General features: G+C 39.0%; 1 protein-coding gene across 19 annotated transcripts in view; it reads left to right on the top strand.

The window, feature by feature from the left end:
• LOC135988609 (sorbin and SH3 domain-containing protein 2-like) overlaps window positions 1-19101 on the top strand; it is a 158212-nt gene that overhangs the window by 99151 nt on the left and 39960 nt on the right. For 16 of the 19 annotated variants that reach the window (XM_065634697.1, XM_065634691.1, XM_065634696.1 and 13 more), the window contains 6 exons: window positions 1999-2143; window positions 5663-5838; window positions 10968-11034; window positions 12137-12181; window positions 13389-13575; window positions 16569-16683. In XM_065634697.1, coding sequence (XP_065490769.1) covers window positions 1999-2143; window positions 5663-5838; window positions 10968-11034; window positions 12137-12181; window positions 13389-13575; window positions 16569-16683 — 735 coding nt within the window. The remainder of the gene's footprint in view (window positions 1-1998; window positions 2144-5662; window positions 5839-10967; window positions 11035-12136; window positions 12182-13388; window positions 13576-16568; window positions 16684-19101) is intronic. The other 3 variants (XM_065634698.1, XM_065634692.1, XM_065634687.1) reach the window with 1 other exon arrangement.

The following is a 19101-nucleotide window of genomic DNA, read 5'->3' as shown; positions in this document are numbered from 1 at the left end:
TGCACAAAATTGCTCAGACGTCCATAATGGGGCCTCTTTCCCTTTGCTGCCTGCCTCAGCAGAGAGAAAGTTAGAAAGCAGCCACAGTCCCAGATAGATGCTTTTCTTGGCTCTGATTCAGAAGTCCAGAGAGCTGCTCTTTCTGGTACTCAGGCAAAATAAAGGGAGTTTAAACCCAGTACCTAGGAGAAATCTCTACAAGAGTTTGGTTATCCAGCAGCAGAAATTGGAGGAGCACTGGTAAAGTATACTGGAGAAAAAAATAAATGGAGGAGCCTAGAGAAACAAACAGCATGAAAGCAATGAGGATTATCTTCCCATTAAGATGGGAAATATGTGCATTTTGGTGAAACAGTTATTTTCTGTATCATCTTATTTTCCCACAAAGGAGATTACCTAGGAAAGCAACAGGTCTAATTCACTAATAGGCATCCTAAAGATTCCACTTCTTTGTAGAATCTGGGAACAAGCTCTGTCACCTGGAACTAAAGCATCACATGCTCAAGTTGAAATGTCAGAAAGGGCAGGAGATGGCCCTTGGAACGTCAAGCTTCACGAAACTGTCTTTTATAGCTAACCCTCTCACCAGTGCAAGATGCAGCAGATAAACTAATGCAGTAGCCATCTCCACGGAAATTTGCCTCAAAAAGTCATGTGATCTAAGAAATTATAGCTGAGCTGGTATTGTCTCTAAAAGTAAACCCAAAAATGTCACATTACCTTTATGAATGATGTCCATCAGCTACTTGTGTGGATCCTGTTTTCATAATATTGTGTGCTACATAGTATAAGACCCTTACTGTCTAACCCAGCTATTTGGTAAAGCCTGTCAGAGGAATATCTTAAGTTTTTGTTTCTGAAATTCATAGGAATAGCTTTTGAGTCTACAAAGAACTCACACTAATTCTGTTCCTCTCTTCAGAGAAACAAAAACCATAGTAAATGAATAAGAAGGTATAAGGTTCTGGACAAAGTTGCCATGCCTTCCCTAGAAACAAGCTTTCCCAAAGAGACAACATGGAGTAAAAGAGAATGGGTGAACCCCAGGAGTAGTAGGCTAGAGATATCTGGCCTCATCTGGGAGCCCTGTCTGAAAACATGGCTTCATACTTCTTGAAATGCTACCTTTGAGCTCAGGCAGCTTTTGTATTCCTACAGCTCCAAATTCTTTTGGAGGGGAGGTTGACATGAGAAAAGCTCAATGCTCTCAGAATCTCTGCTTTGATCCTTGCAATACTCCCCATGAAAGTGCTGCAGCCCGGATCTGGGGATTCTAAACCCGGGGGCAGGGAAGCAGATTGTTGCTGAAGTACCTTTTGTGACAAAAGCCTAAATGGCTTGTGGTGCTGCTACAATGCCAGTTTACTTAGCTTTCCCATTTTGTTTATTTGATTTTGTTCTGTTGTTTTGTGTTTACGGGGGTTTTTTATTGGTGCTATTTATTTTTGTTGTGATAGGTTACATATCAGCATCCCACAGTCACTCCAGCTGGCTTCCATTTTCTAAAGAAGCTTTGACTCACTCACTTTAGCTAGTCTTAATGACAAGTTCCCATTAATATCAATAAGGCTTGAGCGTGTGCATTAAGGGGATATGTTTCTTGGAGTGAGTGATCTGTGGCAGGCAGCCTTTGTCACACGGCGAGAGGAACTTTTACGGCCATCTTCATTTTATATTGCTGTCAGACCTCTGCAGACCTTGTCTGTCCTGTCTTCGTTGCCTTGACCGTGGTCTTTCTGTCACCTTCCCATGACTTCAGCGCGCTTCGCAGACCGCACATACAAGGGGAGAAGGGGGGAGGTACAAGGTATAGAAGGAACAGATTCTGCTCCCCTTGTGACGAGTTTTGTATTTCAGTGAATGCGGATGCCGCTATGGCTGGGTACCTGACAACTGGTGATTGTTGTGTGGGTGACAGTCTTGCCTCGCTCTCTGTTTGGGATGGCAGTCGGAGGGCTTTGTGTGTAGTCTAATGGGATATTGTTTTGTTTCTCTCAGGCTCAGATCACAGTGAATGGGAACTCTGGCACTGCTGCCAGCCCAGTGAGTCACTTTCAAAGGCCTTTTTCCCCTTCTTCAGTTTACCCTCCACCAGCTTCGCTCAATTCCAACATTGTTATCATGCAGCATGGCAGAATGATGGGTAAGCCTCACACAGAATATTTGCTTTATACGTTACACAACATATTCCAATTCATGTGGTAAAGATTGCAAACAATTGCAGAGTGCTTCACATCCATAATGAAAGGTATTGTCTATTCATCTACCTTGGGAAATAAATGTGAAAAAAATAGCATTTATTGTTAGACACAGTAGTCATCGCGAACTGGAGTTACTAATAAGTTTTATTAACTATATGTGTGAGAGTGAGTTTTTGCCACCTTTCTACTAGCTTTACCAAGGAAGGAGTATATATCAAAACAGCTCAACCTGTACGGCCCCTTCAGGTTTTGCCTTCTTTAAGAAACCAAGGGCCAACTTTTTACATTGGTTCTCCCCACGAGTTCCATCATCTTTGGTAGAAATACTGCCAAGAAAGGGTGAGGCTCTGGGCTTTTGAATGCCTACAGCCATGTCAATGTATAATTTATGTATTTTTTTGTACAGAGTTGTTATTTTTTTTTAATATATTATCAGCCTTAAAAGGACTGTTGCCAGATAACTAGCGTTTTGCATCATCAGATGCAAAATAATTTGAATGTGATCCTGGAGTTTACTTTTTTGTTGTGCATGTGGGGAAATTAGGTGACAGTTTCATTCTGAGACTTACAGCTTACACAAATGCCGCTATTCCTATCATACTGATAAGTAGAAAAACTGTATATATGGGTTTCTCCACATCCCAGAATTCTAGATTCTTCGATTGCTTCCAGTTTGCTGATCTAAAGGCCTATCAATTCTGGTTTGGATATATCCAAAATATGCAAAGTGTTTTCCCATGACTTTTACTCTTCCATTATGCTGAAGTTATGTATTCCACAATAACAGCCTGATTTAATTCTCCTTGCTCATGTAAAAATCCCATTGATGGCCTCAGTTTGAGGCCTACGAAGAATAAAGGATCCAATCCAAAATGTATTCTAAATTTAACATCATGAATTTTGGGAAAAAGGCCCAAATATTCAGACATTTGCTACGCAAGTTGCCCCTCGCCATATATGTGTAGCACAGGGTTATTTACAAGATTTCAGACTTGAATAAACAGCTGAAACAGCCATACCAAATCCAGCTCTCTGCTGTAGGAGTGAGCAGAAATATTCAAATTAAAATTAGAACTTCCAGTCACCAGAGCTCCTTTTGCTGATTTATATTCAGATATTTTGCTTCAGAAGAATCGATGAATGTTAGTGTCACACGAGGTGCAACTGTAATCTTCGACAGTAGTATTAGAATATTTTGATTTTGCTCCCTACTTTCACTTATCCTGCAATAGACATGTCTCACAAGCACTGTACCTGCTCTCACAAAAAAAGATGCTTTGTCATAGCAGTCTACTAATTTACTGAAACATGCTGCGTGAAGGAGTAGGGCTCTTTTTCCTGCATACAGGAAAGAAGTACATCATCTGCAGTAGTACAAATTTTCATATGACACATCCCAGCAGTAAGGTGGTGTTTGTTAAATAAATTACCTTGTCCCTCTAAAATTCAGAGTAATAGTGGCACATTAATTTCATGTATTATAAAAGAACATTTGTGCCTTTTATGAAGACGTAACAAGGTGGATTGACGATGGCAGAGCAGTGGATGTGGTCTACCTTGACTTCAGCAAAGCATTTGACACCGTCTCCCACAGCATCCTCACGGCAAAACTGAGGAAGAGTGGACTGGATGATCGGGTAGTGAGGTGGACTGCAAACTGGCTGAAGGAGAGAAGCCAGAGAGTCGTGATCAATGGGGCAGAGTCCGGTTGGAGGCCTGTATCTAGTGGAGTGCCTCAAGGGTCAGTTCTGGGACCAATACTATTCAATATATTCATCAATGACTTGGATGAGGGAATTGAGTGTACTATCAGCAAGTTTGCTGATGACACCAAACTGGGAGGAGTGGCTGACACGCCAGAAGGCTGTGCTGCCATCCAGCGAGATCTGGACAGGCTGGAGAGTTGGGCAGGGAAAAATTTAATGAAATATAACAAGGGAAAATGTAGAGTCTTGCATCTGGGCAGGAACAACCCCAGGTTCCAGTATAGGTTGGGGAATGACCTATTAGAGAGCAGTGTAGGGGAAAGGGACCTGGGGGTCCTGGGGCACAGCAGGATGACCATGAGCCAGCACTGTGCCCTTGTGGCCAAGAGGGCCAATGGCATCCTGGGGTGTATTAGAAGGGGGGTGGTTAGTAGGTCAAGAGAGGTTCTCCTTCCCCTCTACGCTGCCCTGGTGAGACCTCATCTGGAATATTGTGTCCAGTTCTGGGCCCCTCAGTTCCAGAAGGACAGGGAACTGCTGGAGAGAGTCCAGCGCAGGGCCACAAAGATGATTAAGGGAGTGGCGCATCTCCCTTATGAGGAAAGGCTGAGGGAGCTGGGGCTCTTTAGCTTGGAGAGGAGGAGACTGAGGGGTGACCTCATCAATGTTTATAAATATGTAAAGGGTGGGTGTCACGAGGATGGAGCCAGGCTCTTCTCGGTGACAACCAACAGTAAGACAAGAGGTAATGGGTTCGAGCTGGAACACAAGAGGTTCCACTTAAATTTGAGAAGAAACTTCTTCTCAGTGAGGGTGACGGAACACTGGAACAGGCTGCCCAGAGAGGTTGTGGATTCTCCTTCTCTGGAGACATTCAAAACCCGCCTGGACGCCTTCCTGTGTAACCTCACCTAGGTGTTGCTGCTCTGGCAGGGGGATTGGACTAGATGATCTTTCGAGGTCCCTTCCAATCCCTAACATTCTGTGATTCTGTGATTCTGTGGAGAGGCATAGAAATATTGTGAGTCACCATAAAACCAGTAGCAGCCTGCACAGTTCACCTAAAGTATTGTAGATAGATCATTAGTTTGCTCTACAGATGGCAAGTTTATCAGGTCTGTTTTTATGGATTATATGTAGAGGCACTCAAACGTACCAACATAACTTCAAGGGATGAAAATAAAATGTCAGGGGTTTTTTAATAACAATATACATGCATCAAAACTTAATGTTTCTAAAGACATATCACAGAAGTCTTTGTGGAGGGCTGTTTGGAATCTGTTGCTGTGCTTACAGAACAGCAATTTTCTATAGTTTGCTAGAGGTGGCAGTAGGGGGAGAAGTTTTGAAATTATATCACTACTTTCAAGGAATGGATAGGAGAGGTGCAAGAGTTTGATTTATAGGAAAAAGGCTGCTGTCACTATTTCTCAAGAGATTTTGCTGAGTTTGTGCGGGTTTTGGTTTTTTTGTGAGCAAGATGCTGTGACAAAGTACATCTAATCTAGGAAAATCTGAGTGGAATAGCCTGTCTGGTCCTTAAGTAAGTTTTTGATTCTGTTAGTGGAACATTAAGTAGGGCAAAGCCCCAGCTAAGATGATTGATTTTTTTTTTTTTTTTTTTTTTTAAGATGTTGTATATGGTTAAGATTGTTGTCAGTCTTTGTACAGCGTACTGAAACGGGAAAGCGTGTTATAACTGCCAAGTATGATTATTGTATCGTTATACAATATTCTGTCATGTTATCTTTACAGAGTCCACAGAGACATACTCACAGCATGTTCAGACTGTTGGCAGCACCACCACCACCAGTACAATACCAATCTGTAGATCCTCAGAAGAAGAAAAAAAAATTACAGTCATTAAAGCCCCACATTATGCAGGGATTGGCCCGGTAGATGAATCTGGAATCCCTACAGCAATTAGAACGGTAGGAAATTCTGGGGAATCTGTGTATGAACTCGTACAATGAATTGATTGTTGGTAATGGGTTTTTCACATTCTTCTAGTCTTATATAATGCAGAATACAGTGTGCGTAATCAGCGAGCTCATGAATATAATATTGTGTGTTGACGGAAAAGGAGAATGCTGATGGGAGCATAATTGGGCAACCTCATGTTTCTAGTTTTAATTAGAAGTAGCCAAAACTTTGTGTCTCTTTCCTGCTTCTCTTGCAGTTCTTGCCTTTTGGATATATGTAGTAATTGCATTTGTTCTGTTGTTTCTAAAATAAAGTTTATGTAGTCTATATATATGCATGCATGCAGACAAGTATACTTATATATGTGTGTGTATTTATATAAAACTCTCATGCTTCTACATTTTCTGGGGCACTGATTCTCATGTCATCAGGGTAGTGTAGAAATGAATCGTTTTGTTCTGTTGATAATCGAAGTGACTAGCATTTTCATGGAAGTGCAATATATGATCACCGTGCCCTTGAGTGACATGTAAACGAATAGCGTGGAAACCCTCTCATTGTGCCTAGCCCAGTTTTGATCATCTGCCACGAGTTGCTGCCTGAGCAGTCCCAGGATGCCGAACTGAAGAGTTTTGTTTTTGCTATGCTGAAGCATTCTTTCCACTCTGCTGTCAGGGCAGCCTCTTCTGGCTGGTCCAGAGAGCACAGTGGCAGCGGCACTAGGGCTGTAAAGGAAGCGCTGACTGGCCTTACCCGCCGGAGAAGCAGCGCTGTGCTAGCCGGAGAGAGAGTAAGAAGAGTGGGAGCCAGGATGAAGGCGGCGGAGCCCTTGCAGGTGAAGTCTTTTATGGCAGCTGTTAGGATGGCGGCAGCTGTTGGATGGATCCGCTCTGCCAAGGCTGATGTGTGGGGCTGTGTTGTATTGCCAAGAACTGCTGCAAGGGATTGAAAAATTAGGGGGGGAAATCAGGAATTGATGGAGAAAAGCAATAGGAAAAATTCAGAATAAGTGGTAAGATGGGGATAATTTTGATAAGAGGGGAGACTCTGGCATTTCTTGCTTTATTTTTGACACTAAAAGTAAAATGATCAGAATCTTTTAAAAACGACGACATTTATTTGCAACAATGCTCCAGCTTCCTACCCCCTTTTTAGTTAGATATGTCCCTATGCTCTATATAGGATAAAGTAATTGGTTTTGTTCTTTTTTGTAATAGTGGATTGATCTAATAGGGTGTTGTATAAGATTATAATAGAAATCCCCCTCAAGTGTGTTTAACAGAGTTGGCAAGCTGCCAACCTATATTTAAGTTTCAGATCATATGGTCTGAGTCTCTCAGATTTTCTCCTAAAAACATAATGTCATTTGAATTGGGACATTTTTCAGCTGCATTTGCTCTGGTTTTTGTTGTTTCAATTTGGAAATATCTTATAGATTGTAAACTTAGTAGTATAGAAATTATTCTCACAATGAGATATGAGTTAAAAGATTATGCTAGCATGTGTGTGTGAATGTGTGCCTCGTGTGCCACTTTGTGTCTTTATTCTGCTTCCTTATGACATAGCTGTGAGACTGTTTTCAAGATATTGATTTGAGATTACATTTTAAATGTGCATGAGTATATTGGAGCCACGTGTACCCCAGTTGTGTAAGAACAAAGGTGATACAGTTGCCAGTAAAAGACTCAAATATGCTGTGCCTTGACACCTCTCAGAAGTGCAGTACTATGCAGAGATATGCAAAAGTGCTATAACTGCATTTCCCATGAACAGTAGCAGGTAGGATATATCACTCACTCTTTTTCTAAGGTCAATGAGCAATCAAATGGGCATCTTCTCCCAGAAAGTTCAGCATCATTCCGTCTGGAGAGAAAAAGAAGTTTTCCAATAGTTGAGTTTGTTGTTGCATGCAAAATATAAAAGTTTCTTATTCTTCCATCTTTATGAAAATGACAACGGTCTATCAAACAAGCAGTAAATGCAGGTTGACAGGTGGTTAGGTGACATGCATACTGTGTTGCGAAACACTGTGCTACTCAATGGTAAGCTTGTGAATAAGAACTTGGGAGGAATATCTGCATTCCAGATTTGGAGTGCTTTTCAGGAGCAGAGACATTTTTCTCGCTGTGGTTACCTCCTCTAAGTCTGTCTTTACTCAGAACATGGTTTGTGATGGCAGTTTAGCCAAGGAAAGCAGAGTGATGTTCTCTTTCTATTCCTGCAAACCCTCTCTGTCCAAAGCTTCTGAGAGGGGGAGGATTCCTATAAAGCTTTCCCTTCTCTTGGAACCTCCATCCCATGGTAGCATGTTCCCTCCATAGCACCTGAGCTCCTGCCAGCTCTGGGCAGGGCAAGTCTGAAGCCTGAAAATTCAGATCATTAAGTTCTGCCACTATGCCAAGCCCTGCCCCAAAGATGAAGAAGTTCCAAGGCATTAAAAATCAAGTCTCTGGAAAAGAGCGGGTAAAATGCTGTTCACTCAAAAAAGCATTCCATCAAACGGCACCACCAGAGTTAACCACCGACAGGGTCCTAGGAGAGGAAAAAACAGATTCATGGAAAGTAGTATGACTGCACTGGTTTAGACCATCCAAAATGATTGCTTCATGTCTAACTATCTAACTATTATTCTGTAGACTAAAAAGACCTCTGTTTAATAAGAATGAAAAAAAAAAAAAAATCATGTCCCACCAGCTTTCTTTTCTGTACTTAGTAATGTAATATTCCAGCCAGGGAAAGAAAAAAAAAAGGGCAAAAAGAAAAGCACCACAGAAGGTCCACTGAAAGTAGTGCCTCTTTTAATTGTATACTTTCTGATGGATTATTAGAATACTGCAATGATTACGGACTCCCCTAAGTACCAACTGCAGATACTTCTTATGTCCTCTTCATGCTATTTGCCTGATTGTTCATCCACATAAGATGTTCCAACATTTAATTGCAGCAACTATAATGTATGCAAAGCAGGATGGCTTCTGAATGGCTTGGTGCATTGTGAATACTGCTAATTCCTCAAACAAATGTAGGTATGTGGGATTAGTGAAAATAAATTGAGAAAATGTATTTTAAATTAATTTATTCTATTCCTTAACTAATCCTATCTGGCTTATAATGTAAAGCCAAATTATTGGCTGAGACTTTAAACTCCAGGATGCGGGTTGAGGGAGAGATAATGGGACAAAAACATTCCTATGTCCATAAAGATGTTGGGAGACCTTTTTCTCTGGTCAGGTGGGAGCTTCTCCATACCTGATCTCTATGTGGAAGCCTCCTGTTGATTTGTCGAGGACCTGACTGATAAGGAGGAACCCTGGACAAACAGTAGGGTCATAGGAGTAATATTTATGCGGTGTTTTCAATCCAGTCACCTGCCACTGATTTGAGCTCTATTGGAAGACTCTTCTTGGCCCAATACAACCAGAAAGGCCGTTGCAGTATCATGGGACCATTCCAGGTTTGTAGTGCTGTGGGAAATGAGGAGTAGTCTGGAGGTTATGCCCATCAGCTTGAATTCCTTCAGACCTTCTGGACTTCCATGTAAACTTTTCAACATATATGGTCTTGGAGCACCAAACAGCATACTTGTTTCAAATCCAGCTCAATTGTTCTTACCAGAGTTCCGCTAGTATAGATGTTTAATACCTTTAGGGAAACAGTGTTAATATGGTCCAAAACTGCTTCTGAGCATCTTCTCTTTGGCAGAAGTCAGGAATGTTGGTAGGTGGGTGAAGGGACCTGATCTTGATATGAAACTATATCTCCTTCATCTCTTGCAAACAGGTCTGGGTAAAAAGCATAACCTGCCGCTTAAATATCTTTCCTCCCCAGCAGATCCCTGAGTGTTGACCGTCAGCTCTTCTTTTAAACAATTTTTTTTAAATGTCATTTAGTAGCAATTTTGTGAGAACATATATTGATTCCTCAAAATACAGGAGCATTTTCTGCTTAGTCCCTTGTAGTAAGAGCTTACTATTGTTAACAAAACAGGGTAATTATGTACAGTAACTGTAACAAGTATTTAGGGCAAAAGTGTGATTCACTAATGATGGCATGGAGCCAGGTGAGCACACTCAGATCTGTCAGTTATTTTGTAGAGAAGAATTTGTGGATTTTCACTTTTCATGATAAAGAAGAGTAGGCAAAGTGATTGCAGATATAGTGCTAGCTAATGCCGTTAATGCACATCAGGAGGGGTCTTTTGAATTATCCCTGTGCACACGGAGGTTTGGAGATAATTTTGTACATCTGCATTAAAACTTCTGCTTTTCGGACTAGTATGGAACAAGTAAAATTTTAAGACTTAAGAATAATAATACTGAAAACATGTTTGCCTTGGTGTTATCTCCTTTTCTGAAATATTATCATGCTATCTCAAAGAAAATTACAGCAAAAGAGAAAATGTAGAAGGATGAGAGAGAAAATTAATTAGAAGCATGAGCAAATGTTGGTGTGAGGAGAATTTGGGAATTTGGGATTGCCTATTTTACGAAAGTAAGGTAAGTATAATGTAATGAGTGGTTATTGAAAGGTATATTTACTTTTCTGAAAATAGAAACATAGGATAAATTAAGTTTCCTGGAAAGGGAGTTTAAAACTGATAAAAGGAAATACTGTTTGTTTACAATCAAAACATTAAATCTTAAATATAGTGTTGTCTTAATTATTTTATTGGTAGTATTCCTAAGTTTTTCTGCATTATTTAACAATTACATTTTGAAGATAATTTAAGTTGGAAATTGCCAGGAGTTCAAAGAAGCTATTCTTACATGCTTGTAATTGCTGAAATGTTTGTGTTTTGCTGTAAAGTATGTAGCCATTCATCATTGTCAAATATAGGGTACTAAGAAGATACACACTTGATCTGGCACTAATTCCTATGTTCCCAACCATTGTACCATCCAAGATCAGAGTCCAAAACTGGCTCAGTCTTCAGTGTCTTCCAGGACTTTTTACAGGAATTCCTAGATGGAAACCATGAATACATCATTTGAAATAGGTGGTATTAAAATGATTATATTAAGAAGGGATCAAAATATAACAGACTTTGTGTCCAGAATAACAGCTAAGTATCTGATCAGATCTTTACACACAGCTATTTTTATTTTTTGTTAATTGTTAAAAACTGTGTTTTATTTAGACAGTTGACAGGCCGAAGGATTGGTACAAGACAATGTTCAAGCAAATCCACATGGTTCATAAGCCTGGTAAGTATGATTTTTGTCTTGGCTGGCTGTTTCTCAGTGGTATTAAAAAATGCACTTTTCTGCATTTTGGTTGGCTGCTATGTGAAAATACAAGTGTTCACCAAGTGTCAAATAATGAATCAAACCAAAAGGGTAAATTGGAAGATAGATTTTACTGCAGGGAGCACCATTTCCTCTGCTAAAGGCTGAAAAATTCTAATGGTTTTATTTAATTACTAAAACTAAACAAAAATTAAAGTCGTTAGAATAGGTAAGCAACCAGTATGCTACCGTGTCACTGGGGAGCTCAAAGAAGTGATCCTCACCTCCACTGTGAGGGACAAGAAACTGGCCACTGTGAGTGTCCTGCCACACCAGCTTGCTTTTGGAGAGCTCATGTGTTAGAACAGCATGGGCTAGCAAACCAGCTGTTTTGAGGATACATTTTCTGTCTGAATTACATTTTTTTTCATGGAATGTCTTATTTGGTTTTGCTGAAATTGAGATTTGGTGACATTACTAGCCTTAAAGTTAATGTCCTTTATTATGATGGACACCAAGGCTGTCAGGAAACTGTATAAACAGCAGTTATGCCCATTACACCTCTGAAAGGAAGGAGACTTCATTCACCTGAGGTAGAGCTTGCATTTAGTGTGGTCATACAGCATTAGTGGGAGAACAAAAAATGGAAGCAGTAAATTTTTGGCTTACAAGATCTATTTTGAACACTAGTCACATAGTAGGTATTTCAGGTTGCTCTTTGCGAAAGGAACAACAACTTAATAGTCTCTAGTAGAGGAGAGCTGACAAAAGGAAGATGTTGAGCTTGTGGAAGGGAGAAGAACAGACAAAAATCCGTGATTTGCAATCCAGTGCTAACCACTAAGTACACAATATGGGTGACATGGCAAGATACCATTTTACCAATAAGGTGGTAAAAATAGCCTATGGGTAAGTATGATGGGAAAAGAGAGTCTTCAGAAAACACCTATGAGATAAGGAAAATAAATTCAGCGTTTGATTGCCTACCAATCTTCAGTTTGTATTTGCAAAAACAAAGCTGCATTGCTGTGATAAACTGACACATATTGCACTGCTGTAACATCTATATTTCTTTTTGTAGATGACGTCACAGACATGTATAATACTGCATATGCATACAGTACTGGTAGGAATTATTCCCTCACTTCACAATGAGTCTCTTGTTAATGTCAGCAAGTAACAGGGGCAGTTAACTATTGATGCTTGCTTTTGTAATGCATATATAAACACTTTTTATTGTCTTGTTTGATCTCAGTTGGTGTTTTTTCATGCCTTTTTTCCCAAATGAAGCAAAGTTTAATTTTGGTTTCATTCTTACCACAGAAATGAATTGCAGCTGTGGGCCTCTTACTGCAGATGGGATATGTTGTAATACTGTCGGGTTTGATTATATTGCATTTATTTAACTAGTGATTGTGAGTAATGCAGCCTTTCCTTATCAAAATTGAAAGGAAACTACTGTGTGGAAGTAAAAACGCTAATTACATAAATGGGAAGGCAAAAAGATTGTACTGAAAACACCTTTTTAAAATATGCAGTAAGAATGCGTAATAAAGATGAGTCTGTTTTATGATCTTGTTCATTTTTGCTATAAGCACTGGTGTTAACTTCATTTAGCTGCAAGAAAGACACATTAATAGATATATACTTGTTGTGTCTTTCAGAAGATTATAACCATGCAGTAAAATTATTTACAAGAACAAAAGTGAAAATGTGAAAGACCGTATGTGCAAAAACAGCCCACAGTGCCTTGTGCAAAAGTGCCTTTCAAAATTCTTCCATTTCAGTGTCTGTTGCATTTGATGTGCTCTCACACTGCCTTTTTGTGTGCTGGTGAGAGCATTTGTTGTGGGTCAGTTGTTCGAGATCTGTTTGGACTCTTGTGATTTTCTTCAAGATACGCTGTTGCCTAGTTGTCCTAGACTAACAGTAATTATTTTAACAATGAAAAAAATGTGCATTTCCTGCCTTTTCTCTTCTTTCTGAACATGGAGCAACTGAGGGGCAGATGAGCTTGGGGATTAATAACAGGCTGTCACTAACAAGTCTGGTGGATGCATACGGCCATTAACTTCTTTCCTCCTCAAATTAATCAATTTATTTTAACTACACTGCACTTTATCTCTGCGTTTGTAGTTTTACATAGAAATATGTAAAAAGTATTCTAATGAGCTGCACAGTATACAGCAATGTGCATTTTATAAAATGCATTTACACATTTTTGTAACCTTGCAGCTTTATTGAGTAACTGTGAGTTCTTGTAGCATTCCATGTTGTGTTTTATTAAAACTCATTCTCATGCTGTGACTATTGCTGGTTTTGTTTTATATTAGGTAGCTACAGTCCATCCTTCTCTGCTCAGGCACACCCAGCTGCAAAGACACAGACGTACAGACCATTGTCTAAAAGCGCTTCTGACAGTAGCGCCGATGCCTTTAAGGTCTCATCCCCTTTACCACCTCCACATGTGCCACCTCCAGTACCACCACATCGTCTGAGGGGAAGGTCTACACCAGAAAAGTAAGTCAGAATTTTTTCAAAAAGTGTTCTTCGTATGTACAATAGTCCAATTACAGGATATGACAAAGGATAAAATAGTAGCTAAAGAATAATATGACTTCAAGGGACAGTCAGGTGATGAGGGGTCATCTTCATCAGCAGTGTGGGCATCATGCATGGTGCTGCCATTTCTTCAGTGTTCTAAATAAGTGCTTATTCTTACAAGTGATACCACTATGAGCATTTAAGGTTTTCATTCGCATTAGCAGGATTGTCCTGCCTGTTGTGTTCCAGAACAGTCCATGCTCTAGCAGCTGTCTTGAATAGTAAGTCTCTGAGTAGGAAAGGCCATTTATGGTATCCAGCAGCAAAGAGAAGGGATCTAAATGATGTCGAAGAAATTGAAATCCAAGGAAGAGCAAAACTGTAGGAGTGTAGCAGTCAACCTACATTTCCCCAGAGCATAGAAGTGCTTTATATCACCACTTTTTAAATCTCCATTTTGGTAGACCAAGAAGGTGTTTACAGATTAAAGGGCCATTTCAGTTTTCTCATGGTTTTCCAGCTTCAGACTTGCTGCACAAAACCAGGTTCCAGTGGTTAGAGTCTAGTCTGGGTAATGTTAATACTTAGCTCAGGAAATAAACGCTTATCCTTCTGATAGAAATATGCAAACTCTATAGACTCTGCAGCATATCTATAGCTACTAGCCCAAGCAAAAAGCTTTTTCTTTAGTGTTTGCATTCGTGAATACTATGTTAATGTAATATTAAGTTATTATACACTTATGTGTACGTGTATCTATGTATGTATACATTTTATATATGGAAAGGGTAATTTTTTTTCCCATTTGTGGCTACAAGCCCACCACTCTCAGTTACACTCAAGCAACACAACAGAATTCGCTGATTTTGTCATCTTGGACATTGTAAACATTTTTATATGTAGAAATTTAATTATATTAAGCAGTTTCAAATAATTTGCAGTTTGCATAAAATATTATGAGAAGAGTGTTTAAAATGAAGACTTTTTGAAAAATTTCTTGGTAGTGGCAATCCAAAAGTTAATCCAACAGATAGACATACCGCAGAGGAAAATGAGATTGCTTGATGGTTACTGACTTTGGCCACTCCTGTTGCTGAGGACAGGTCGTCACGAGGAGATTCTAGGGGTTAGAGTTGGGCTACCTCCCAAGGGCCATGATGTTTGAATTTTGTTAGCAAGTCATATGGAAGCGTAGATTTTGTTAGCAAGGCACCAAAATACGGATCTGCTTTGTGCTGATCTCTGAAGTTGTGTGAGTCATCATCCTGTGCTAGGCCAAATGCCTCGGTCGCAGAAGCTGAGGCCTGTTAGAGTTCCTTTTGTCAAGCTTGAAAATAACTGCTTCAGCACTGAATTTGGATTTTTGGCCTCTCCTTTTAATCTCCTGCATGATAAGACAGGCAGTGGAAATCTCTGTTCTCCTGGCTAGGGGACGCCAAACATGTTAGTTACGCTTTCCCTGCTGCTGGCAGCTATAGCTTGTCAATCTTCTCCTGCCCTTGGGAGATTCTTTTTTTAATTGCCTATAAAGCCTGAGTATTTAAAATCTCACATAAGAGGCTTAGGTCCACATGTATCTCAGTTTTATAGCTGGGAGGCAGGATACGGTTTACATTAGCATAGTCCATAAGGGATTACAGGCTAAACACTGTAATTTAAGTGAACTGAGTGTGAATCAGAATTTCAGTAGCATCCTTTTTTTCTTCAGTGACCTACAGGATAATGCAACTTGATCGGCATACTTCCATTTTCCTGTTCTTTCTCAAAAAATGCAACCTTTTCTGCTCTGAAGCTAATTTTTTCCTCAGTGAAAATAAACAATAGAGCCAAGTACAACTACTTCCCTTGAAAAGCAGGATGTTTTATGAACAGAGGTGTCTGTGTCCCAGAAATTGCACTCACAAACATACTGTAAACAATAGCTACCCCATAGATTTTTTTTTTAAGGCACGTGACATGTGCTGTGTTATGTCAGGTCACATCAATCCGAATCACACCAGAAAGGCTGAATAGAACCAATAGAATTTAATCAGTGTATGCTCTTTCTTATTGTAAATACACACAATAGCTGACAGGATTTTTTCTTTCCTTTCCCCTGGTCTCTGAGTTATTAGTGGATCGTTTTACACAGGGCTAAATAAAAATATGTGTGAGCTACAGTTTTCCAAATGCAATATGAGCAGTGACTACAAAAGCCGCCATGAAAAGGTTACTCTCACTGTGATAGTAACTCGCTAACTATCCCCCAAAAATGTGTAGGGAGCTATTTAAATAACACAAGGAATTACTGAAAAAATAGAGTAGTGGAGGTTACTTTTTATTCTTTGCATAGCATTATTAAATTGAAAGCGAATTTGTAATCATAGAGAAAATCAACTGCCAAATAGTTGGTCTTGTTTACCTATTCGAATTTCCAAGGAAACTGGATACTGCTTACAAGGATATTCAGGAGCAGATCTACTACACATCAGGATAAAGAGCATCTATTAGATTTTCACACTTTAAAAATAATTCCTCATTTTTTGTCTCAGAAAATTTTGTCGCTTTTTCAGTATGGACTTGCATCATATAGCGTGATGACAAAAATATCTACCACCTGCCTATATTAGTATAGTGCATAAAACAAGTATAGGAAATTTGCAGTTTGAGAAGGTGTGTCATGATATTTTGACACAGTGAATCAGGGAAGATTTTAAACTCATCTACCAGTTATAACAAAAGTGTGAGTGATCACATCTTCTGGACATCCCTAATACTCCTCCTGCTGTACTGATTATACCTGCTGTAAACAGGTTACGATGTCACAGTGGTTAAAACATTGGGATTCTAGGCCAGACATTTCATGGCTGAAATTTGAAAAGAGAAACAGTACTGAAATGCATTTGGTTCTGCGTTTTTCTCTTGCACGGAGCTGTAAAGCAGATGATGATGACAGTCAGTTAACTCAATTGCTTGTATTTGTTTTTTAGAAATGACTGGGATCCCCCTGACAGAAAGGTAGATACCCGCAAGTTCCGTTCTGAGCCAAGAAGTATTTTTGAATATGAGCCGGGAAAGTCATCAATCCTTGAACATGAAAGACCGGTAAGACACAGAAGTGACATGGGTAATACAGTAAAGAGATCTGGTGAGAGGTCATCTTTTTATTATGTACTACTGATTATAACCACTTCGATGAATATTGAAGGTTCTTTCACAAATATAATTTTGCAGCAATTTGTCTTTGCTCTTTCCTGATGGTTGTGTTGAAAATGTGAGTTTGGCTTATTTGCTAGACTTAGATTTGCTGTTATTTCCAGGAAATCACCACTTGGCAAACCTAATGGATGATGAGCAGAACTGTGGATTAGTGGAAACTGCTTTTTCTAGTTTTCATGCATGTCCACCATTCATTTTCAGTCGTATTAACAGCACAAATGCTACCTGATGAATTAATGCATAAAAATATTCGCATTTGCGGATGTGCCTCATTGTACACTTAAGGAGCTTGTGGTCAAATACTCATCAAGGTTGCCCAGAGATGTGGTGGAATCTCCATTTCTGGAGGTGATCAAGACTCACCCAGACACAGCCCTGAGCAACCTGACCTAGTTAGGCCTGATTTTAGCAGGAGATTGGACTAGATGACCTCTGGAGGTCCTGCTCAGCCTCAGTTACTCTGTGATTACTGCGTGTAGACTAACATGTAATTAGAAGTCTTTATTCCTGCTTTCTGAATAAAGACTGCAATTGTGGGTTTTTTCACAAGCTTGTCTGACAAAGCTAGACTTAATGCATGCAAAATGACCGTTAACCAAACTCTTCCTTTGCTGAAAGACACGTTCACCCAGCCTTTCTTAACTTACCTCTGTGCTATCGCAATACTTATTTTAGGAAAACTGTTACGTATCAATGCCAATGTTTTCTTTTCTTGGGCTTTAACTTTGAGGTTGAAATTGTTGAGGGATTCGAAGAAGGGGTTTATGTGATCCATACTGGATTATTATTTGCTTCTGTATTACAGGGTTGTTCACATAATCTATTTTACTAATTTAAAGAAATAAAGCAAATAATCGAATTCCAGAATATGTAGTATGTCTGCAGTGTGAAACACCTGTACTAGGCACCTTTCCCTTGTGTTTTTGTGGTCTTTGCAGGAATAGAATTTCTGTTAGCTAGAAAGTACTAAGCTGTGTTTCTGTGAAATTAAGTTCTTGCAGAACTGATGCATTTTTGGAAGAGGAGAGAGGCATTTCTAGATGAACTGCTAGTAAACCAATGTATTTTAATGGGATTTAGTATTAATTGTGAAGCTGAACTTAACAAATAATTTTATTTTAAAAGTGATGGCATTTGTTGTGAGCACTTTTTTTGATTGCCATGGCTCCATTATACACACTGAGGTCATTTGCCAGCCTTCCCAATGCCAAAGAATAATAGCAGATTCAAGTTAAAAAATAAGAAAATTACAGTGATGTTTCAAGAATGGCCCCACTTTTCTAATAAATTACTTTTTCTACTAATGTAATGTGGAAAAAAAAATATAAGAATTGCAGTGCTGATGACTATGATCATAGATACAATTTTTCAATTTTACCAAACAACTGAAATTACAGAAAAGTGAGATTTGCTGACTGTTCCTGAAGACTTTTTTTTAACCTGCCTTATGCATTTTATTTTTGTTGTTCTCAATCAAGACGTTGGATTTGGAGCTTTGTTTGGTCCTTAAAATATTTGCATGCAGAAAAACTTTAGTCACATTGTACTTACTGAGCAGCACCAGTCAAGGGCAAGATCACACTTTTATCATCTGAAGCTTAGACTAGAATTTTAGATTTAGCTGTTGTAAATAAAAGGACGGAGTTCCTCATAGAATAAATTTTAAAAGCTAAGGAAATAATATTCATGGACAGAATGGAGAAATTTTTTTTTTATTTATAGTTCAGAGGTATAAAAGATTGGATAGCAGGAGTTGATGTAGAATACAAAAGGTGAAAGTCGTGCTGACACTGGTGTAATATTATTAACTAATATAAAAACAGTTGGCCTAAGCTATGACAGTTTTATCAGTGTGGAATTGCTGCTGTTGAAAAGATGATGTTCAGCTTCGTTTGGACTGTGTTACAAAAAGAGAAAGACTTAGTTTCACTAAAGCGTTTACTATCCTTGTGTTCATTGAATGGGACGTGGGAAGTACAACTCACAACTTGTTAAATGGTGGTCAGCAAAGTAAAATGATTTTGCTGTGTGTCTAAGAAAAGCTGACATCTGAAAACATTGTATTAGTTCCAAAGTCAGATGAAAACTTCAAATTCTTAATTGTGTCACTATTGCATGAGTTGTCTTTCGTCTTGATAATCTCAAAATATTTGATTTTGAATTGTTCTGATAATGCTGAAAGAAAATATTAATCAAAATACCCAATAGAAAAATAAATAGTTTATTAATATTGTAAAATATGGACATTTGTAACATTTGAAGTAAAAATTCTTTCTGTATCAGTGTTGCTAAAGCCAAAATAGT

The sequence above is a fragment of the Caloenas nicobarica genome, chromosome 4 (genome assembly GCF_036013445.1).
Source record: "Caloenas nicobarica isolate bCalNic1 chromosome 4, bCalNic1.hap1, whole genome shotgun sequence".
Lineage (NCBI taxonomy): Eukaryota > Metazoa > Chordata > Aves > Columbiformes > Columbidae > Caloenas > Caloenas nicobarica.
Note: the sequence above shows the minus strand (reverse complement) of the source record. Positions and strands in the feature narration are given on the sequence as shown.